The sequence below is a fragment of the Daphnia pulicaria genome, chromosome 3 (assembly GCF_021234035.1).
Source record: "Daphnia pulicaria isolate SC F1-1A chromosome 3, SC_F0-13Bv2, whole genome shotgun sequence".
Taxonomy (NCBI): domain Eukaryota; kingdom Metazoa; phylum Arthropoda; class Branchiopoda; order Diplostraca; family Daphniidae; genus Daphnia; species Daphnia pulicaria.
Window position 1 is genome coordinate 11,646,902 of NC_060915.1, and position 24,294 is coordinate 11,671,195.

At 44.5% G+C, this 24,294-nt stretch overlaps 1 protein-coding gene and 2 long non-coding RNA genes across 3 annotated transcripts; 1 reads left to right on the forward strand and 2 right to left on the reverse strand.

Annotated features, from left to right (window-relative positions):
- Positions 1-405: 405 nt before the first annotated feature.
- LOC124328807 lies at positions 406-22,034 on the reverse strand. The gene is made up of 4 exons (XR_006916492.1): positions 21,993-22,034; positions 8,957-9,062; positions 8,556-8,762; positions 406-498 (listed from the first exon to the last, which is right to left on the reverse strand). It is a non-coding gene; the product is annotated as an uncharacterized LOC124328807 (long non-coding RNA).
- On the forward strand, positions 11,572-15,368 carry LOC124328712. Its single transcript, XM_046787530.1, has one exon. The coding sequence runs from the start codon at positions 12,158-12,160 to the stop codon at positions 14,699-14,701; it is 2,544 nt and encodes an 847-aa protein (XP_046643486.1). The 5' UTR covers positions 11,572-12,157; the 3' UTR covers positions 14,702-15,368.
- Positions 22,035-22,111: 77 nt separating the features above from the next.
- On the reverse strand, positions 22,112-22,859 carry LOC124328803. Its single transcript, XR_006916488.1, has 3 exons — positions 22,694-22,859; positions 22,403-22,509; positions 22,112-22,208 (listed from the first exon to the last, which is right to left on the reverse strand). It is a non-coding gene; the product is annotated as an uncharacterized LOC124328803 (long non-coding RNA).
- Positions 22,860-24,294: the final 1,435 nt, after the last annotated feature.

The window sequence follows — 24,294 nt, forward strand, 5'->3', positions numbered from 1 at the left end:
AAATTCAATTACGAAAAAATGTTGTCCTTTTTCTTGTTCTTTGTCATTTTGTTCTTGGCTTTGGTTTTCGTCAATGGCGACGACACGGGAGGGAAACGGGAGTGCTGATGGCCGGCAATGGTGAACAACAAGTTCGGACAATCGAAAAGTGAGAGTGGATCATCCATTGTGTTGGGGCCGGCTCTCTAGGAACACAAAGTCAATAGCGACAGAGCCATCGTCGGAAATAAGGGTCGTTTCTCTTGTGTGTCTGTTGTTGTTGTTATACACACACACACATCCCTTCCTCGCCCCCTCCGACAGTGTGTGTGTGTGTACCGCATCCGCAGACGTCTCTCTCGCCGGATATAAGCACACACATACTCTTTGGCTGTATAGCAGCAGCAGCAACTCGTTATTAGTTGATACACGCCCAGCTCGTCCCTTTCGTGTCCAACTGGACCTTGGTGAGCCCAGCAGCAGCAGCAGCAGCAGCAGCTCTTTCTGTGTGTCAGGAACCTAAAGTACAAACAGACGTATCACCTGGCCCGCCGCTCCCATCACCCATGAAAATAAAAAAAAGGAAAATTTAAGGATTGGAATAACAGAAAATAACGGAGTTAAAGAAAAAAGGTAAGCTCACAAATTCGATTTGAAAAAAAACACATTTTTCACTGTGTCCTCCAATGGATTTCTTGGGCTTACACACCTTCCACCTGGCTGCATTTGAACGTTAACCGGATTAACTACCGCGCTGAATAATCTTTTCATCCAGCCTATCTAGCTTGCTTCCCCAGTTGAATAGCTACTAACATCTCAAATAGCGACACCAAAAGAAAACAGGACGTTGAAATAACAACAAACGATCCGCACACAGTTTTTTTTTTTTTTTTTTTAAGAAAAGCGGAAACTATCCGGCGGATGAAAAAACGTCAACATTGCGGAACAAAGGGCCATTTAAACACCTCTGGCCTTTCGTTCTTGAATCTCAATTTCTTTATTTCTTTAAAAACCAACCAACAAAAAGGGAAAACACGAAAAAATAATTCAATGTTAAAAAATCGAGTTAAAATCAGACAGCCTAAATCTCAGACAAATACAACTCGTCGTACATATAGACAAACATAACATTGGTTTCGATCACCTGTGCTCAGTCGTCGACGACGACATTTCGGGTGTCCAGCAAAGCGTGAGCCGAGCTTTTTTGACCGGCGTGAGAAGAGGAGCGGAAAACCAAAAAGACAAAAAGAAAAACAAAAAAGTGTTTTATAGAGTTTTCGTGAGCCTGCGACAAACGCACTGCTTTTTCTTTCAAAAATTATTTTGTTTTGTTTCAAGCAACTGCCGTCTAGCAGAAATAGAAATAAATAATGATTATTACCTACGTGTTTGGACGTATACGATCGTCCCGAGGGGACGCGTCCGATAACTTTTGTTTGTCATTTTATTTCGTTTTTTTTTTTTTTCGAAATTTAGTTTAAAAATAAAAAACCAAAAGAAAGAACAAAACAGATGGGACGGGATTTTTTTCTCGGGCATTGGATGAGACAGGAATTTCGGTAATTGCCTTTTTGGCTTCTTTTTCCGCCGCGTGCGTGCGAGCGAGTGTCATTTTTCTATCGCCGGACGCAAATGGCTTTGTGACGACGTGGACAAATCCACCCATGATGAAATTCAGGAGCTGTCGCACGATGCGCAACTTCTCATTTGGAAATGGACGATATCGCATAAATGTATCATCACTCATACGAATGAATAAATAAGACATTTAGATTATTAGATAGCGACTACGTATAAACCAGTATATTAAGTTTGGCGCATTTAAAAAAAAAAAATTGGTAAATGAATTTTGATTTGAATATGCGCTGCAAGTTTTTGAAGGGCAACCGATATAAAACTTTGGGAACCCAATCTGCCAAGGACTATTTTAGAAATGTGATAAAAAAACTAAAAACCTGTCGCAGTGTCGTCGTCGCCGTAGTAAAAAATAATAACTTAAGTATTTCCTTTTCGTCACCGGTCTACACAGATTTTCTCATGAATAAACATGTTGATGATGAAAGGGGACGAACGACCTGGAGATGGAAAACCCCAGAGGAAACAACAAAAAAACAAGATCGGGATTGATTCGATAGAAATATGTATATTAGACAGTATTCAGATTATGAATACATTATAAATCGTGTCCTCTGGAGTACGTAACAATAAAAGCACTGCCGGCTCTTGACGCAAAAGATCCATCAACTATACCAAGCTCAACAATAACCAAAGAGGAGGAAGCTAAGTTATCCAAGGCACCCGCGAAAGAGATGCCAACTAAAATTCGCGTGGTATTTTAGTGCAAGTACAACACGTCGTCAAGTGGATTGCCTTGAATGGCTAATCAAATCACTTGACCTCTGCGTCCGTATTTAGAGTTCGTGCAGGTCGCACCAAAAATAAAAATGGATCCAGCGACTCCGTCATTCGCGTGTGTGTGGTTGTCTCTGCATGGATTTGCATGGATACACACGTAATCGAACCAAATCTATGTGTTCGTCCTTAACATTCTTTTGGACCGAAAAAGAATTCTCGAGAATAACTTTTGATTTGAATAATAAATGCAAGCTATAAGCGCAGCCGAGGTATGGCTGGAAGAAAGAAAGAGATAGTGGATGGCCTCGTCCATGGTCACCTGTCCTACCCACCTGGAAACCGTGAACCGTATATACACGCCGTTCGTCTCAAGAGTCAAATAACCGAGGCCGCTTTCACGTTTCACGTCTTTTAGTTTTCATTCATATCAATCTATTCCACCCCTCTCTTCAATTATTATCGAGTCGAGAAAAAAATGATATTGTTCGTAACTTTTTTTTATTTCGGAACGGAAGCGGAGGAGGAATAATAAACAAAAATAAGTTGTAGGGAGAGAGAGAGAGAGTTTGGACGGACAATAGAGAAAAGAAAGAGAGAGTGTTTGTTTTATTTCAGTGTTCTAGACTATATATACACTACTCACAGTTGTGCTTGTTCCGGTGATACACTGAAAGTTGACTCGTCCATTATTCACGAAAATTGTCAACAGAAAGGGAAAACTGCTGGCCGTTCCCAATTGAAAGACCAACGGAAACTCTGGAATAGAATTCTGAGTTGATGGGAATTTCTAGTACATCCAAATTGCCCTTTTCCCATAACTTCCTCGGGTGTACACACAAAAGGCACTCTAAAAAAGAAGAAGAAGTACTATTATAATAGCCTCCAAAAAGTTGGAGTGCATTTGATATTTTCTCAGAAGATTTTTCATGCTCAACAATTTCTCGATCCGTTTATTTCGTCCGGGAAATAAGAGAACGGGTGGGAGAGAGAGAGAGAGAGACACGCGCGCGCGTGATGTGGCGCCATCGAGCCGGTTTAACAGTTCATTGTCAAGTCGAAACGCACAAGGGCCAAGCCAGCAAATGGGGCTCAAAAAGAATCGAGTCAGCGAGGAAAGAAAGAAAAAGAAATACACATTTCTTCTTACATTTATCAAAAAGAAAATCTGTAATAACTCGGCGGTAATAACACAATTACATCGGAAACCCTAAAACATATAAGCAGACTTTCCTTAACTGACTCTAGAACAAAATCTAACTGGTTTTTTTTTACGACGATTTAAAGACATTATTATTTTGTCGGTGTTCCATCTTCTTTCGGATGACGGAAGCACCTGCGCTGATGTGCGGAAGAGGGGGCCATACTATAAAGAAGAAGAGAAAGTTGTTACGCTCCTAATAGCTAGCTGCCTCCCGCGTGATTTCAGAGTTCCATTTTGGGTTATTTTGATTCCATTCCAGTTTCAACTCCGACATAGTTTATAACACATGCTCCAGAAGAGCACCGCACATACATAGTTTAGGACTTTCATTCCATTTGATTTGAGAACCTACACGTGAAGTGCATCTAGACGTTAAAAAAAGACGTAGACACGCCTCTTTCGGAGCTGTCGTTCATTGGCATGACAAGAGAGAAGAGAGTTCAACTTCGTGCAACCCATCGCTGCACTCCCGACCGAACCTCGTATATACCTGCTCGTACCTATTGCTCCCCCCCCTCTTCTTCTTCTTCTTTACATCCCAGCAGCTGATGTAAAATATGAATAGAAATTAGCGAACGAAGAAGGAAAAACAACTCTTAAAATTCAAAATGGCACTACCGCTTCTAGTAGAATAGACTCTACTATAACATAACATGAAAATGAATATCATTTCAAAGTCGGCATTCAAAAAGTCTCGGACCGACACGGGTGCTGCTAGACGATGCGCCCCAAGGAATGAATAAACAATTTCGAGTTGGTTGTTTCTTCTGGGCTACTTTTATTGCTATTTTTCCATCTGTCCGAGATATTTTGGGCTGTGAGCCGGTTGTCATTCTCCAGCAAGACGGCCAGAAAATTCAGTCTCCGCAACACACAGAACAATCATTTTTTGTTTTTGTTTTTTTCCTGCTGGACGTTGGGGGGGGGGGGGGGGGGGGGGGAAATGTCTGGAAAACTTTTTCATTCAGTTCAGTTTTCTTTCATTGACTTTCAATGTTCATTCTGTTTTGTTTTGTTTTGTAAGAAATCGAGTGAAAGTCAAGGCCGGTTGCGCTTTAATTACCCCCAAAAGTTCGAGTATCGTTAACAGGCCGCATCCAATCATCGCACCCATTCCACTCACTAAAGGATTGCGGATAAGCCAAATGGGCAGCCATCCGTGAAATGTTTTTTTTTTTTTTTTTTTACCATTCTCTTCTCTTCTTATTCGACAGAGTTCTCCATGATTATTCGGTCGCTGTTGTTGGTCAAATCGTGCATAATTGCTGGCCGGCCGATGCATCAGCACATAGAATCCGGCTGCTGCTGCTTCTGCCCTGAACTGTGAATGGGAATGTCTCACTGCGGGATCTAATTACCTGAAAAAAGGGCTAGCCGGAATGAAAAGAAAAGCCGAGAACAAGAAATCAAATCAACGCGATAGCCAACAAGAAAAGACGAGTCGTATACTATAGCGAATAGCTCAGCTCAAAAGACCGTCCATGATGCAACGGCTGCGCTGATGGATCCAGGATATAATCTCGTCATCCACTTTTCCTTTTTTCGTTTTGGGGAACTTTTTCCCGTCGTGCTATACAACTCGAGGAAAAGGGGAAAACCGGATCGAAAGACAGAAAAGTGCAGTCCTGATTTAATGGGAAAAAAAGCGACGCATGAATTAATTCGTCGGCAGCATTTTGATTTATCCTGATGCATGGAAACGATAAAGGCACACATGTACAGAAATAAAACCATTTCCCAACGTATGTTTAGATGTATGTGTGTATAGTGCTGGCGGTCGTTGAACGCGTCCTGTTTCTATACCGTGTAACCCTGAAATTGTTGAACGATAAACTCGTCATCATTGCACGATCCCGATGGTCGTTTTGAATCATCTTTATTTTTTCTTCTCGAAATTCTTTGAGGAGATGGGGGGACTTTTGGCTATTTGGAGGATCTGACGTCACCAATTGCAATATCACCTGGCACTGGTTGCCACTCTGTAGATTTCGTGAGATTTTTTGGTTGCCCGTTTTTTTGGGTGGCGCAATAGGAATGTCACCGCCTTTCTCCCGAGTTCCGGCAGAGCCCGGCGGTCGTGAACCCTGGCGCGGTTTGATTTTCCTTCGTCCGATTTTTAAAAAAATATTTAGACACAAAAATCGAAATCTAGATAGTGTGGCCGGGAATTCTTTTCCCTTCTTTCTGTGTACGTCGTTCCGCGTCAGCTGGCCATATTGATAGAAAAGGCGTGGCACCCCCAGCTATAGTGGCCGCCTTATTTGATTTTTTTTTCCCGCGTGTTCAAGGGTTACCGGTTATCGCCAGTGGCTCACGCACACACAGCGCATAACTGCGATCGGCTTTCGTGATTGACAAAAAAAGGAACGAATACAATTAAGGACATCGGCGAATTTGAAATAGAAAAGCTAAAAAATGTATGCAGCACATTCTCCTTCCGGCTTATGTATTCTGTTATTTCTCCCGATACGGAATTGAAGGCGTGAGAGATGGGCGTGGAGGAGGGGGGGTCAAATCTCGTTCTCCTTATATAAACGCAATTTTTTTTTCTTCTTCTCTGATTGTATCCTCTTTAACTGCTCGGAATAATTTATTTGGTTAGTCGCTTCACGTTGTGACCTACTCCACAGCTGAGAGCTCTGGTCGTGCCCGTGCCGCCTGTGCTATTCCCGTCTCTGCGATTTCCCGATTCCGTCGAGAAGAGACGCAGCAGACGCTCTTTTGGACCCGGGTCGAAGTGGGTCATTGGTTCAGGACCGTAGTCGGAAACATGCAACGCGCATTTCTCTAGCCGCTGAAACGAAAACGATGTAACCGACAACGGGGGGAACCAAATCAAATAAAAAAAGTTGGAAATATAATTAAAAGAAAACCAACGAGAAAAACTTGTTGTCCTATGGGATCCGTGGGGCAATTTCGGAGCAGTGGCGCAACGTGTACATCCGGCCGCCGATCGAACGGACAACAACAAAAAAAAAAAAAATCCCCCAGTTCTTTTTTTCCTACATCCAAATTCGAACGTGATAAACCCGAAAGGCAACAGGAATTTAACGAAAAAAAACGAGGCTATAGAACAATGACAAAACACAAAAGATATGGCGGACAGCAAACGAGGGGGTTATATCCGCATCCGGAATTCACCAGCCCAGCATTATAATTGCAGTAGAGTAGGAGCCAGAGAGAGAGAGAGAAAAAATTATTTCCAAACAAAGTCCCGTTGTTGGTAAACGCGAAAGAAAACAAAACAAAATCTGCCGGTCGGTTTTTTTTTTCTTCTTTTTCGACATGTTTACGGCCATTGTTCCGGTGATGGAAGTGCGTCGTTATAATTTTACCGGTGACCGCAGTTTGATATGAGCCCACACTGCTGACGAGCCGGAAAGAACGACACTATGACATACACGTATATAACGACGACTCGCGATAGTCCATCATCTTATCCGAAATGTTTGCGCTGTGATTCGTTGTGGCGGGATATTTTTGGGCGCGCTCTTCAAAAAATAAAATAAAAATAACAAAACCTGTTCCAAGGTTTTCCATCTTTTTTTTTGGGACCGATTCGCCGAAAGGAGATTCTTTTAATTCGTTGCGCATCTGCCGACGAGATGAGGGTACGGCGTAAATAACACACACAGACGCTCTACTCTTGCGTACGTACATCCATCTCTCTCTCCTTCTTCTATTATATTCCATGCGGAATGGAATATCTTGGCCATTACAAGACGACCCTGCGCACCTGTGTCGGGCCCTCAGCAGCGCGTGCTGTGTCTTGTGTGTGTGTCTATTCATGCCGGCCAGCACAAATAGATGGAAGAAGAAAAAAAAAGCGAAATAGGTGCGTGTGCCGACACACAAGGAGGGGCCCCCGTCTTGTGATTATTGCTCGCCCGCAGTACACACACACACACCATACAACTCCTGTGTGTGTCTCTGTCCGTCTCTAATGACGGCCGAAACTATATAGTGGCCCATAAGCTATACTTATATTCGCCAGGGATGATGATGACCATCTTCTTCTTCTCGTTCGGGGGGTAGCAAACCCAAAATGAGAACGAATAGACACACACACGTACACACACAAGGATCGATTTTTATTTTTCTGTAACCACCCTTAGAAGACGATGATGACCGCACGTAACCTTGTACCGGTTTCTCACGATACACTGGGCGTTTTTTTATTTAAAAAAAAAAGAAACTTTTTTCAAATTTGATTTTTTTCCCGCCCAGATAGGCTGCACAATTTTGGTCATTAAATGCGGTGGGAATAAAAAAACCTTAATAGAAGAACAGCAAAAATGTGAAAAATGGGTTGGAAAAAGAAATTCCTCGGCATTGATAAGGCGCTATACCAAGTGTTGTGACAGATTTAGATGAAAGAAAACACTTGGAAAATGTGATTGCTCGGCATTTTGGCGAAAAATCGCTACTGTTTGCTAGCGTGTAGGGAAAAAACAAAACTGGATTTGTCGGTTGGACCAGTTTTTTTTTTCTTTCCCGCCACGTCAAGTCCAACATTTTTTCTTTAAGGCCACAAAAAAAAATATTCAAATATCTTTCACGTCAAATAAAAAAAGGTAACAAAGAAGCAACGCAACAACAGGCGAGTAAAGTAGGAAATGGTAGCAGCAGTGCCAGTGAGTAATATCATCTCGCTCCCGATTGCGGTCACGCTTCTTTCCCGACACAATACAACCCAACGTTCTACATCTACGACGCTCGACATTTGCATGTTGTGGCCCTAAGCGGAATTATTACACGCGGGAGTTACTATACACCCCGCAGGAGAGATCAGAAGAAACGGTCACACTTTTTTTATCGTTTCTATGTTCTGTTGTTGTTGTGTGCCTGTTGTTACGTCACGTGAATTTTTTTCCCCCCACGTCGCCTAATTTTCCCGCAAGTTTTTGTTTTTTATATAATGGGATGGGACACCAGCCATTCTTCTTCCTTGTTTACGATTTGTAATCAACGCCACCAAATAGTTTTCAAAAAAGGAAGAATAGAGAAACAATTTTCCTACCTTTAAGCCCGGGAAATACGGCCAGGCATCTACAAGTGTTCCATCTGCAGTTAAGTTGAATCCACCGGGTGGGATAGGAAAAGTCTCGTGAATACCCCCAAACTCACATGGGTGTACACGTGGACATTTCAAGAAAGGGGAAGAAAAGATCCGTAACTCGACCGACATCCTGGGTAGGTTCTCCAACTCAAACGGGATGTTGTTTATCTAAATGCAAAATCAAAAATGGGTTACGAAAAATTTTGACAGAAACAACAAGTTTGGAAAACTTAAAAATGGCACAGTGGGTAAACCATGATTGTTCATGAACAAGGGAATTGAAGGTTTCCATGTAATACACTTATGCATCATTAAAATACCTATCAGGTGACAGGTTAATAAAAAGTATCAAAAATCATTACCCAGCAAGTGGTGATGATGGTGAGATGGTTGCTGTTGACAGGTCAATACCAATTCACAAGCAACATTGGCACACTGTTTACCACGATGGCTGGCTCAGCCTCAAATCTGAAAAAAAAAGAAAAAGAAAAGGTTACATTGAGCAAACAACCTGCCATGCATCGACAGGATGGTTTTATGATAAATGCCAGTCAAGCACTAACATTTCACAAATTTGGAATGAATCACTTCTATTTAAGCTCATTCTATTTCAACTCTTGGTATTTACCTTCTCTAAAAAGCATGGAGTGTGTATGAAGTGATTTTATAAAGAGATGCGACCAGAGTTAACACGACGACCACAGTTATGTAGTTTTATTTGTTATGTTCTTTTTCGTGCAGCCACGTGTGTACGTTTCCAAAAAATAATCGTTTCGATTTCTTAAGTAATCTTGAACTTCGTCTCTTTCTTTTGTCTTTGTCGAAACTTTTGAAATCGAAAAAGCAGACGACACTCTTCGAATTGGCCATTTTTAACAAGCAATCCACCACTCAACCGCACCAAATCCATGGACCCCACTTTTTTTTCCCATTCCGCTATAGGACCTAAAAATCTGAAATAATTCAGGCATATATAGTTTTCTACTCCGGATTCATCTGTTTTTGCAGACATTAAATATTCCCTGCCGTTTGGGAGATATTTAATGTTAAAGTTTAGGTTTTTTCAAATTTTAATAATTTTGGTGGGTCTTTGGTATCGCTTTTTGGGAAAATGCTAACCTTGAAAAAAAAACAAATTCTCCCAAAAGTTAGCTCGGCCATCCCTCAATACCAATCCAAAAGGAATTTACATTCCGGATTAGATTGGCCGAGTTATTCCCAATCTAGTAAATCCGCCAGGAACGCGAGAGAGAGTAATAAAAAATGGCGACTAGGCTGGGTGGGAAACTGGTCAAAATTACACTTTACTAGATTGGGAATAACTCGGCCAATCTAATCCGGAATGTAAATTCCTTTTGGATTGGTATTGAGGGATGGCCGAGCTAACTTTTGGGAGAATTTGTTTTTTTTTCAAGGTTAGCATTTTCCCAAAAAGCGATACCAAAGACCCACCAAAATTATTAAAATTTGAAAAAACCTAAACTTTAACATTAAATATCTCCCAAACGGCAGGGAATATTTAATGTCTGCAAAAACAGATGAATCCGGAGTAGAAAACTATATATGCCTGAATTATTTCAGATTTTTAGGTCCTATAGCGGAATGGGGAAAAAAAGTGGGGTCCATGGATTTGGTGCGGTTGAGTGGTGGATTGCTTGTTAAGATATCGATCGAAATTAAAAATCGACCACCACCACCCCCAACCCCCTAAAACCAAACCGCTCAAAAACAAAACAAAACAAACAAAAATTGCTTTACGAATCGGGATTATTTGAATTTGAATATCTAATAGTTGGTCTAATCAAACAACACTAAGCCACACCCTATGACAGTGACAAGAAAAAAGCCAAAATTGGCACGAAACCCGCAGAAAATGAAGTTTAGACCGACACAATGAGACCCCTCCAGGACCCGGTTGGAAGCCGAGAGGGAATAATAATAATGGGATCGTATAGACTAGCCATTCTTCTTCCTTGTTTATTTTTAATAATAAACTCTGTTCAGCGTCGTTTTTATGCTCGTGTCCTTTTTTTTTTTCGTCGTGTTCCAGCACACACACACAGGTCCCGATTGTTCCACGCGGGAATAATGGCGTCCCTCCTTATTAGTCGACGCAAATTTGTTAGAGGCAATCCAGACGGCCGATATTTATTCATGTGGATGTGAGCCACCGCTGATACTATTTCCTAATGATGTCGGCGATCCATTTCGCCGCTTTTTTGGATCTTTTGGCCAACGCAATTATTTTCCTCGGCCATCATCAACAGCAGCAGCAGCAGCCGACGCTTTATAATAATAGCCGGTCATTTGCCTCGACGCCATTCAGTGCAGAAAACGGAACAATTTGGCCTCTGCTTCTTCTTCTTCTTCTTTTTAAAATACGCAACTCGTTTCATAAATAATCCGCCGGCGTACGAATGAAAACCTTGCGATCGTCTCACATATTGGCTTACATATTTCGGTAATACCTACGATCGACTGGAAACGTCCTCCAGGGTTCCGTCCAGCTCTCAACGGATCGTTGGGGGTTTGGTTGCGGCCGTGATGGCCAATATCCAAACCGCCAGTTAAGGGGGGAAAACAAAAAATCGACTTGAGCGCTAGACAAGGTCGGGATCTATTCGTACTTGAGAGTTGAACGACAGCGTCTCTCTCTACACAAGCGTAACCAGCGGTGGTGGTGGTGGTGGTGATGATGAGGACCTTCTTTTTTCTTTTTCATTTCGGCGGTCTGGCCAGGAAAAATACGAAATCACAAAAAAATTAAAATTAAAAAATAAAAAAATAAAAGGAATGGCGGGAGAAGGGAGGGCCGCCCGCAAGGGGCGGATGACCGTGATGAAGGTGCTCGGGCTTCAATCCCGCCCGAAGCGAAATCTACCTGTCTCTCTCCCCCCCCCCCCCATACCACTTCTCTCCCTCTGCCGTTGGTATGAAGAAGAAAGAAAAAAAAATAAGTCGATTGCAGTGCTGTGTAGTGCAGCAGTAGTATATAGCTGGCCTCGGTCGCGGTTAGTCCGTTAGTTGGCTGGCGGCCGTCCTCTCAGATAGTTCTCTCTCTACCAACCTGCTGCTGCTATTCTTTTCCTTTTTCCTCCCCCTTTTTCTCTCTCTCTATCTCTCTCTCTCTCTTTCCTTCTTCTCTTCCTGTACACACACAACTCACCTGTCTGTTTTCAACATAAAAGTTTTTAAAATTTCGACGTGAGTTTGTGCAAGTGAAACGTGCAAAAATGTTTCTTTCGTGAATGAGTTGAACGGTGCCAAAAAATAGGATTCGTGAAAAATTAAAGACAAACATTTTGGGCGAGATTTTCACTAGAAGATGATGATGATGATGATGATTGAAAGACGAGTGTTTGGTGAGTGATCGATTATACCACCCTAGCCTCTCTCTCTCTCTTACTCCCGACAGGGTAATCCGCATGGTGACGAGTCGTTGAACTCGTGAGATCGTGCGGCCGGCCCCCAGAAGAAAAAAAGAAAAAACGACGTGCGGTGTGGTGGTCGTGGATTTTTTTTTTTTTTCGTGAGAGAAGAAGAGAAAAAAGAGACAAGAAAAAATGGCCGGATCAGATGGAGCCATCCTGTTGACGACGGCCAGGTGGAGTGGCAGCAGCAGCGGCGGACAGAGTTCTGGCTCTTGCGGGCAGCAGACGGACGAGTCGCCGCACGTTTACCTGCACGACGTCGTCAAGTCGGGCGAATTGCCGCAACTGGTCCGCATCGTCAAGGGCTCCTACCTGGGCCTGGGCGCACCCTCCTTGCCCAATCCGTCTCTGTCGTCGACGGCCCTGGTGGCCTCGGCCGGCGCCAGTCTCCGGCTGGCCGTCCAGTGCCTCAAATTCAAAGACAACCACAAGACGGTCAACGTCGGACCCAAATTGGCCATACCCGAAACCTTCGACGGCTACTTTGAAATTCTCAACGAGGACGGGCGGGCCGTCAGGGGCATCGAGTCGGTGACCGAGCTGGCCCGCAAGTTCCCCGACTCCTGCCTCGTCCGTCAGAACCTCAAAGTCTTTTACCAGCAGTCGACAGAGGCCAACACGCACAAGTCGACCGACGGCCAGCACGTCAACATCACCGAGCGCTCGCGGACTTTGACGGCCGGCGAGCTGCTCGTGTTGGTGGGCGAAGTGACGGGCAGCGGCGGCAGTTTGTCGTCGTCTCCTTCCTCCTCCATCTCGTCCGGCCAGCGCTTCCTGCACTGCCTGGACTCGAGGGGCGACCACGTCTACCTGCCGCTGGACATGCGGGCAAAGTTCAGCGTCGTGGCCAAGGAGGACAACCAGCAGGGCATCAGCGGCGTCCACCGGATCCGGGCGCTGCTCAACAAGCGACTGCCGCTGACCGTGCGGATGGTGTCGGGCAGCCCGCCGGCCGGCCTGAAAATCGGCCAGCAATTCTGCTACGAGATGCGGCTGCTGGCCAGTTTCCGCGAGGAGATGATCGTGGCCATGCCGCTGGGCGTCAACCAAGGCAAGACGTCGCCAGACGGCCCGGGCGTCGTCATCATCCCGCCGTCCGTTTCGCTCAAGCTCCAGCTGCCCGTCAACCGGCAGAGTCTCAAGGCCTCCAAAGAGTTCGCCCGGATGACGGAGCGCTGCCTCCACCAGTACGGACTCTTGTCGGATCGCATCCAAGTCTACGACGCCCATTTCAGCAAGAACCTGCGCTTCGACGGCCAGCACTGGCGGGTGCCCGTTCCGCTTCTCTTGGCCCCGCTCCGGCGCAGCACGTCCGACCTCATCCAGTCCATCACCGGTCACGGCGGAAGCGGCAGCCACAAAAACAAGAATTCCGGACTGCTGGATAACTCGATGAGCGGCGGCGGCCTGCATCACTCGCTGACGGCGGAGCTGCCGGAAGGGGAGGAAGGCCTGGATGCGGATGAGGAGGAGCTTCCGGCCGAGTACGACGAGATCGACCAGATCTACGACTACATCCGCGGCTTCGCTCCGCTGCCCAAGAATTTGAAGACGACGACGTCGACGTCGACGTACGACATTTTCAACGAATCCAACCGCCTGGCCAGCGGCCGGAAGGCGGAGCAGCGCCGCAACCTCTACAACAAAGTCGTCAGCCATAAAAACGGATCCAACAACAACCCGAGTCATCACAACAACCTACAACAACAACAGCCAACAAAGGCCATCAATCAACAAGTCAAGCCGGTCCCACCTCCGCTGGAGACGATTCCCACCCACCGGAACCGGATCAACAGCTACAGTAAAGAGGTCGCCAGCTGCCCGGCAGTGGGTGAGAAAGAGACGGACAACAACCTCAACTCGCCATCGGCAGCGGCAGCGACGACGGTGACCATCACGGTCAACTCGTCGCCGGAACCGGTGGCCAAGCCGCGGATGTACCGGCAACGCAGCGCCCTGGCCAGCGGCGGGGTGGCTCCTTCGGTGTCGGCCGGTCAGAGACTGTACAGCAAGAATCCGGCCGTCGTGATCCAGCACCGCTCGCCGGGCATGTTGAGTCCGGCCGAGAGCAAACAGTCGCTGACTCCGTCGCCGCTCTTCAACATCCGATACAAGTCCATGACCAACCTCCTGCTGGCCAACTCGGCCGCCGACTCGGACACGCTGGGGTCCAGCCAGAGCGGCGGTCGTTGTTCGGGCGGATCGGCGGGATCGGCGGCCGTCCGCTCACCCCACCACCACCACCACATTCCGGCCGGCAGTCAGCAGCGGCTCCACCATTCCCAGCAACACCACCAACAACATCATTACATGCGACAAGTTTCGGCCCCGCCCGTCTCCCAGCACCGGCTGTTCCAGCTGCATCGACCCCGTTCCCTCACTGACCTACTGTGGGGCCGGGCCAGCAGCAGCGACCAGCGCAACAACAACAACAACAACCGCTCGCACGGCGGCGGCAACAACGTCAAATCGCCGTTGAAGATCAACTTGCACCCGACGGTGGTGGCCGACGTGATTCCCTCCAGTTCCAGCCGAACGTCCGGACTCAAACGGGAAATTCCGGGCCGGCGCCGTCACTCCGGATCCAACCACCACCTGCTCAATACAGCCACCGGAAATGGATCCAGCAGCAGCCACACAACAACCAAGAAGCACACCATCTTCTACCACCTGTAACAACAACAGCAACAACAACAACACAACCACCTTCTGTAACAACAACATTTTCTTGCCTGTGACCTTGTTTCTGCTCGCTAATGTCCCTCTCCGTTTGCTTCCATTTCCAGATTTTCTGTTTGTTTCCGGGTTCCATTTTGAAATTTTCTTTTTTTTTAGCCCCCCCCCCCCAAAAAAAACCTTTAACGTTAATAATATAACGAATGCCACTAGAATTTAAAAAAATAAAATAAATTTACTACACAACATTTGGCGGTCGTGAATCGCCCGGAAGGTCGTGAAAAATTTGGTTTCTTGTGGATTCTTGTCCTGATGTTGTTTCTTTTTCTTCTTCTGAATTTCGTGTCATGAGAGTCAAAACTTTTTTGTAGATTTAAAAAGAAAAAAAAAAGAAAAAGGGAAAGGATCACAACCAGACGATAGACATTTTGTACTTAATTTAAAAGAATTAAAAAAGAAAAAAACGCGAACGTGTGTGTAATAAATAATCTCGTTGTGACTGTGTACCCACTTCCGCCCCTTATTTTTCCAGAGATTTTTTTTCTTTCATTTCGTTTGTTTGTTTGTTTTTTTCCATGTTTATTAATTCGCCTGTTCCACCCTTGGGTTCTGTTTTGTAATTTTTTTTTTGCAATTCGAAGATAAAATAAATTCCGATTTCAATGTATTCAGACTTAAAAATGGCATTTTTTTCACAACTGGGTCGTCGCACCCACAAGGAAGAAAAAGGGCTGTTTTCTTTGCCAGTTTTCTTTCTTATCTTATCGCTCGGAAAACTGGGATGTACACGAAAAGATTAGAGGAACATTTTATTTTATTTCTCAAAAAGAGATGGAAACTTTTTTTGGGGTGGAAGACGAGGGGAGTTGAAACTGCGCATTTCTACGGTACGGAAAGAAAGAAAAAGATCTCCAGTTGACACTTGGACATCCATCGTCGTGTCCCTTCTTCTCTTCCACAAAGTTTGTATAGCGGCCGGGCCCAGGTGACGTTCAACAAGGAAAAAAAAGGAGACTGTCAACCATCCAGGCAGCACTAAAAAAAAGAAAGAATTCTGAACAACACAAAGGGGAAAATGTGAATAGAACCTATGCCACTATATAACCATCAAGTCGCCTGGCACAGCTGTTTTGTGGCTTCCACCGCCCAGCAGCTTATAGATGTATGCCCCAGTCTCTTCACCTTTTGAATGATATTCGATCGTTTGCCAGCCATTCACAGCAGCCACTGATCCGTAGAAAATATCCTAGCTCTCTCTCTCCCCCCTCTCTGTGCTTATTATTGTCATTTCTTTAGACCTCGTTTTTCTTTTTTGAGACTAATATGTGCTGCTGGCCCTGGATGCACAAGTTGAAGAGATAAGACTCGTCGTCGTATTATCTTTTGTTGTTTGCACAGTACCGTATAACCCGAGCAAATGCTCCTTTGTGTACCTCCGTGATGTGTGCGGGGTCAGTCGAGAGCCCAGCATCCATCCAGCAGGTTTCATTCCACCACCACCACCACCACCATTTTCTCCAGTTTATTTTCTCTTTTTTTTCGTGTAGTTATTTTGACTGCAATGTAAATGAAGAGGATGAGCCAGGAGGGAGAAGAAGTGGAAAAGCGGAGTAGGTCACCTCAATTCCAGCACAGTCCGTCCTTTTATATAGGCGTTTGCCCGCGTGCAAGACCATCTTGAGCCGGAGCTCCACATCTACAACCAAACAACCAAACAAACAACCTCAAAGGTCGGAATCTCGTTTCCACAAAGGAGAAGAAGAACAAGCAGCAGCAGAGATGATGTAGTATCCGAGTGGATAACAAGATAAACAAGCAAGTCGAGTCCGTCGTCTAAAAATATTAAAAAAACGTCAGGCGACCCGGCCACTGCGCATATATACCTGCAGTGTTTGCGCATTCATTATCAGCTGCTGTGTGCATCCAAGTCATTATCTTCATCTCTTTAAGTGTGTGTCTATATGGGAGAATGATGACGGTGAGAACGAACGAACGAACGAAAAACAAAAAACAAAAAAAGATTGAAGGTCTGCTGGGGGGCGAGGAGAAATCGAGGGTGTAACTGGTGATGGCCCATCACGAGCACCAGGCCTAAAGGGGGTAAGTTTAATTCCCTGTAGGTTATATGCCTCCCGGTGAATATAATACACATCAAGTGTATTATATAGTAGTACGTAGTGGGTATATGAGGAAACGGGGGTGATGTAATTTTCTAGAAAAATCCAAGGCCTCACAGCAGCAGCAGCAGAAGCAGCTGCCACTGGATGACGTGCCCAGAAGACATTCGGTGCCGCATCTTTCTTCTTCTTCTTCTTCTTTTAACAGAGATAATTTCCTTGCGCTCATAATGTTCTTTTCATGGCTACCTATTCTCCCGCTTCTGCCAGCACAAGGTACATACGTACAGGTGATTTGAAGCTGCGACCACCACTGTATACAAGAAAAACACCTGACGCACAGTGCCATCATCATCCTTCTAGCTCGAGAGCCCCAAGACTTTTCTTCTTCTTTTAAATACTTGCCTACGTATATAATAGACTCTAACGTCCTTCAACTGGCTTACAACAATAATAAGAAGAACCCGGATGACGATGATACGAGAAAGAGACGATATGGGCGATCGTCTTAATGAAAGAAAAAGTTGCAACAACAAAAGCTGAAAAATGGACAAAAAATAAAAGCGCTGGCCCGTTTGGATTATTTATTTCGTCTCATCATTTTGTCTTTGTACCGCCACCACCACCACCGACTGTATAGTGTACACATACAATTCAAGTGAGAGTCTGAGGGATAAGACAAAAATAAAACGAGCAGCAAGAAATGAGAGAAGAGAGAAACAATAAGTCAATGCCAAAAAAGAGATTCGTGAGTGAATGCCTGAATTATAAATCAGCAGACGCGTCGGCCGCGGCTCACACTCGTTCCTCATCTGTGCCGATGCGTCGGCATGACGTCAGCTGAGCTGGCACACCGCACACAGCACATTCTCTTTTCGCTTTCAAAAAAAACAACTTTGGCGAGTCTCTCCTTATTATCTTCTTCTTTTTTCGCCATCAGTTTTGTTAGACGATGGCCAAACTCACAAATCACGCAGTTGTTTTTTTTTTCTTTCTTTAGGGGGAAGAAGATGGTCGGAGTCTTTTGATTTCTGTCACGGCCGGGGCGGCCGCCGCCTTGTCACGCAACAGGCAGAAAATGAGGCAGGTACAGTACTCGCCTTTTTCTTCTTACAAATAGTTAAAAAAAAATGTCGGGACGAAGGTATTCGTTCGGCTGGCCAAGGATCTCTGTAGGGCACATTTTGGCGTGCATATTGCGTTCCTCTTTGAAATGGCGTGTGGGCGTCGCTGGATTGCATCCAGCGCCGAGCAAAACACACACACACACAAGGTCGTTCGCTTCTTCTTCTTCTGTTTTTTGTTGTTGTTTTCTGGTTTTGATGAGCGCCCAGGTAAATCCCACGTCGACCGTGGGAGCAATCGAGCGGCTTCTTCTATTCAACAGTCGCCGAGGGAAGGAACGAACGAACCAACGACGCACTACGGTAAATGTACACAGCAGACAAAGAGAAAGGAAGGAAGAAGAAGAAGAAGAAGAAGAAGAAAAACGATGAAGAAAAGGAGAAGGAAATCTCAGCGGGGGCAGATGAGCGCGCACCGCCGCGTTCCATTTCCTTATATTATTTTCGTTCTTTCTCTCCCGAAATTTCTTCGTTATCCAACCGAACTCTCTGCGTAATCGCCCCACACACACGGGCGGACGAACAGGACGCCCAATACCAGAGAGAGAGAGAGCCTAGTTATTATCGAATGATTACATTATAGTCGAAAGAAGAAAAAATCTTTTCTCCCAAATAAGACGAGAAAACACGAAAAAAAGAATCTTCCTCCTCCTGTTGCGGAGGACGAGGCTATCTGGTCACGAGGGTAATGAAACACACACAGAGCCATCTCTCCTATGGGACTCCTTGTATGGCCGGCAGTCCTCCCAATAATGGCTTTTAATGAATAAGAGAAAAAAGAAGAATACAAGTTGGCCCTTTTTTTCCTGTTGTGTGTCCACCCGGGACTGGCACAGGCGTTGCCCATCAAGAGAAAAAAAGGACACTCTAGAAAAAGAAAAGAGACACACACACACATGGAGAAGACCCCGTCAGCATCGACTGACCGACCCACACAAAAATGGGAGAACCAGGACCTTCTTCTTCCTGCAACCAGCGGTCCCGACCTGATGGCCTGCGTGACTCGACGTCTTTGGCGCATTTCTCAGACGAGAAGACACTTGAAAAGTATCGAATGAATGGATAGAATGAGTCGTACATGTCGTAAGGAAATGCCTAGAATATGTTAGGTACACATTTTTCATTAGTTCGCAGACAGAAAATAATGTCTGACGCCATTTAGAAAAGATTCTTCCTCCTCATTTCGTGATTCCCAATCGCAGAGGTTGCCCAGGTCTATAGGAGAGAGAGAGACCACACGGGTTCGATTCTATTGGCCGGTCGAATCGAACTGGAATGGAAAAATAAATGTGTCTGAATCACGCGCCTGGGCGAAAGAATGAGGATAAACAACAACGCCATTTACTATAGGAGACAACAACCATTTTTACCAAAAAGCAATAGACAGAACCGGTGGTGCTGCCGAGATTTTTTTCGATGGCGGTGGTCGCCGCCATCAGGAATTCACCATCACCTCAAAGACAAAATCTTCCTACTAGTTGGTTCGAGTCTAGATGTGATATAATTTCCAGTTTTGAGACTCAAGAACAAGATCGTGTTGTTGTTGTCGGGTATGTCTTTTTTCTTTCTTTCTTTCCTATGATGATGACGTCAAAGATCTCGGTCACAGACCCATTCGATCGTGAGAGCAGCTCCTTTTAGGTGGCGGCCCCCTTTTTCTTTCCCCTCCGTATACGCCGGGATATAACAACGCCTAACGGTACACACACACACATAAGAAGAAGCGGAGCCGTGTATGTGTATGTGTGTGTGTGTGTCTGCGACCGCGTAGCAAATGAGCGATGTGGAAAAATACAAGAAAAAAAAGTTCATCCGTTCCTTTTTGGAGTTTAACAGACACACAAGGGAGGGTGGAGGAAGGAAAAAAGTCTGAGAAGACTCACGCCGGCATACGGAGTTGTTCTTCTTCCGTTTATTGAAAAATAAAAATAAAAAGAGACGCCGCCGACGACGCCGAAGGGAAAGAAAAAAAAAACGCCGTCCCCCCTCCCAAATGGATTCAGACAGAATATGAGGTGCTGGCTGCGAGCAACGGTACAAATGTGCCCTCTGTTTCTAATATATGTACAGAGTGTCTCTCTACCTGTTTTTTTTTTTTTTCCCAAAAAGGTAAAAAATAAGACTATGAAGAACATCTTGTGCTCTTGTTGTCTACTCTTTATGGAGATCTATCAATCCGTTTGTTTCACGAATAATTGCTTGTCGGTTATTTTATTGGTCGTCCAAATGAACCGTTTCCCCCCCATGGAACGCACACGCTTGATGGGCTTACCTCCAAAGAGGTTCTGACTGTTTTTGACTGTTGCTACACCAACTCTTAAACGAAGAAATTGAAATATTTCAAGGGTTCTTCTCTCCTTTCTTTTTATATGCGGAGAAAAGAGCCTCCAGACGTCCTCCTCTGCGGAGCAATTGACGCCAAACAAAAACCAACAACAACAACAACAACAGCCAAAGAATTAACCGAAAAAGGTAAGAATAAGAAATGGGCCGAGACCGTTAAACCAAACTACCCCGCAGACATGTTTAATTAGCCATTGCGTGATGATGTCAATGCCGAGCATGTACACACAGTTTTTCCAGCTCCTACTGCTATATAGGAAACTGTATTATGCGCTCGTATAAATAGTCCCAGCACCTGATAGTTGTGCGTGTAAATTTTTCTGTCAAGAGGACAGCACACAGCGCAGAGAGAAATTAAGAGTCGGTAATAAGCCAAACGCATTTTTCTTATCACGTTCTTCTTCTTCTTCTTCCGGGTGTTTTTCTTTTCTTCTACCTTTGCACGACACGCACAAAGTGTAAAAAAAAAAAAAAAGTAAAAAAGAGAAAAGAAAAAAATCGTGCGCCAACTATTTTTGTTTGAACGTGTTTAGCCGGAGATATTGAATGATTTTCACTCGGCGCAATGGGGACGACATTCTCCGACAGAGACACGCATGGCCTGCACCAAAAGAGACCCCCATCGTACATATACGTATGTATACGTAGTAGGATGGAGATAAATAAAAGCAAACAAACAAATTCAGTCGAGAGATGATAGCATCAGCTCTTTGGAGAGATGTGTGTGTGTGACAGCTCGGCAGCGCTCACGACGATGGGTGCCGGGCCCGTTTGCACACGAACCCAAACGAACGGGGTTGTGTTCCTGTTTGTTTCTTCTTCTTCCCATCTTCCCCCCTTTTGTGTCTGGCTCTGCTGTAGATGCCAGCAAGTTGTTGCTGTTCCTCCGGTTGTTGCCGCAGAGGTCGAAAGTGGAACACACGAGGGTCTTCAACCTCAATCCCTCCTTTTAGCGTCTCGGGCTGCATAAGGAGAAGAAGAAGAAGAAGAAGAAGAGGCCGTGTGGCAGTTCTGGCACGGCGCGTCGTTGCCGTAATAGAGTCGAAACTATTAAAAAAAGGGGATTAAAGCCAGTCGTTGAGTCTCTTCTTCTTCTTCTTCTTCTTCTTTCTTTCCCTTTTCATCTTTTTACGACCCAAAAAAATTACACAAAAGAAAGAAAACGACGACAAATTCACCTTCGACCGTACGTGCATTTCTATATACAGTCTGACATAAAAGTAGATCCAGCCAGCCAGCCTGCCTGCCTGTGTGTGTATAAAGTCACTTGATGAGCGCCGATTATCATTTGTAATTTGGTTGTTGTTGTTGTTTCTTATAAAACGTTGGATGAGAGTTTTCTAACATTTCTTCAAAGGAAAACGTTAAATATTTACGAGGAGGTGCCGGTGTGGCGGCAGGTCCCTCTTGGTCATACCATTTCCTAGTTGCACTTTTGCTTAAAGTGGTTAAAAGTTATCGAATTCGATTGTTTATACCCAGCACAGACAAGGCTGTGGGACCATACAAAACAGACCTGATCTCCAGTTGTTCAACAAACGAGTTATTTAATGAACCCTAACTGAGTCAACAAAAATGGCAAGAGAAAACAGTTCCAGTCAATCGCATAGCTCAGGAATAATCGTACTCCGTGCTATGTCACGATTTAAAAAAAAACAAAGCCACCAGATAGTCAAAAAAGGAAGAATAGAGAAACAGTTTTCCTACCTTTAAGCCCGGAAAATACGGCCAGGCATCCACAAGTGCTCCATCCATCCGCAGAAAAGTTGAATCCACCAGGTGGGGTAGGAGAAGGTGGTCCTCGTGAATACACCCACACTCACATGGGCATACACGATGACATTTCAAGAAAGGGGAAGAAGAGATCCGTAACTCGACCGACATCCTGGGTAGGTTCTCCCACTCAAACGGGATGTTGTTTATCTAAATGCAAAATAAAAAATGGGTTACGAAAAATTTTGACAGAAACAACAAGTTTGGAAAACTTAAAAATGGCACAGTGGGTAAACCATGATTGTTCATGAACAAGAGAATTGAAGGTTTCCATGTAATACACTTGTGCATCATTAAAATACCTATCAGGTCACAGGTTAATAAAAAGTAGCAAAAATCATTACCCAGCAAGTGGTGATGATGGTGAGATGGTTGCTGTTGACAGGTCAATACCAGCACAAGAAAAACTTGCATGTTTTTTTTTTTTAATGGCTGGCTCCAGGCCTCAAATCTGCACAAAGGAGAAGGTTTCAAGGTTATAGCTAGTGCAAGCAAACTTCCATGCATCAACAAGGGACTTACTTACATGTATTATACTAGTCAGGAATTAATATTTAACACATATGTAACAGATTTTACTCTTCTATTTCATTCCCCATGAATATTATTCCTTTTGTTTTCTTAGTTAGATTTACCTGCTAAGCAGCCTAGAGTGGAGAGCATGGAGAGTCGCGACACCAGGGTTTTTACCGACACCGACAATCACATTTTTATCACTTTATTTGTTGCACTATTTTCGTGCAGACACGTTTTGAAAAAAAATTGTTGTTCTGTTTTTTTTTGTAATCTTAAACTTGGTCTCTTTTCTCTCTTTGTGGAATGTCGAAACTTGTGAAACGAGACGAAAGCAGACGACACTAATCTTCTAATTAGCCATAGTGCTTAAATAAGATATCGATAGAAACAATTAATAATCGACCCCTTCCTATATATCCGACAATATCCATTATATCTAAATCAGTTCTTTTTTAATAAAAATATCACATTGTGATTATGAAATTATTCGCCACGACGCAGTTGAGCAGACGATAGAAGAAAAACAAGGGCGATGGACCGTGTTTGTTGTATAAGAAAAACGATTACACACGATCACAATGTCGCCGTTCCTCTAGACTTGCTCTGCATTCTTATTATTTACCATTGTCGCCCTCACTGTACAGAAAGGTGTCGCCCTTTTTTATTTTTAACTTTCGTCATTCCGGGTGTGGATTAAAAAGGGAAGATACGCCAACACTTTTGTGTGTTTGAAATTGAGTTGCTGGGCGCTGCTGGAAAATGTCTGCTGGCGCATCGGGTAGATGACCGGCTGTTCTTCCTGTTCTTCCAGTGCATCCGGTATGTATATATACGAGGGTCTCAAAAGGAGATGAAAGGCTTCTTTTGGGCCGGCTATACTATATATTAAATAGAGAAGAAGAAAAATCTGGTAGGAAGAAGAAATAAGGCGACGAATGGCAGGTTGAATGGTTTTCCTAGGAGGAGTGTAATTGACCTTCTCTTGGTTCGCTTTTACAACTCATCGGCGCGTCAAGTTCCCGTTTTCTTTTTTTTTTCTCTCTGCTGTGCTGCTGCCGCGTGACAATAATCCCGGCGAAGGACCTCTAATATAATGCCGTATAGAACGCCCAGCCTATCTGCGAGTCAAGTCTTCTTCTTCTTCCCAGTCTGGTTTTTCTCACTCTTGACTGGAGCTTATCATCGGCGTTTGCTCCGACTGGGTTGAACCCAACCGAGCGGAAACATGGCCTCCAGCTTCAATCAACCTTCAGATTTTTCTTCTTTTTCTCTTTTCCAAATTCTGCCAGTTAATTATTGAATGCCATTTCCAATTTATTTCAAAATGGTCAATTCTAGTTTTCTTTTTGTAAAGGGCAACGGTAGACATTGGAGTCGATCTGTTATACAGAAATATAACCTGTTCGTTCCTCCTAGTTTCCGCGGTTGTTGGTTGCCGAAATGACCATCTGACGGGAGTAACTGGACCGGGACCCTTTGCGAAAAATAAAAGAAAATAAAAATTTGGTTTCTTTCAAAAGAGAAAAAAAAAACTGGCCACCACCACGGCGATCTCCATCACCGCAGACAGGCATCCGCATATATTCGATTATTATTCCGCTCTCTTGCTCTGCATCACATCTCCATATAAAGCCGCCCAACTGTTAATATAATATTATACGCGCTGGGAAAAATATCAAAAATAAAATGAGATTGCGGCCGGTTTTCCATTCCGAATTGA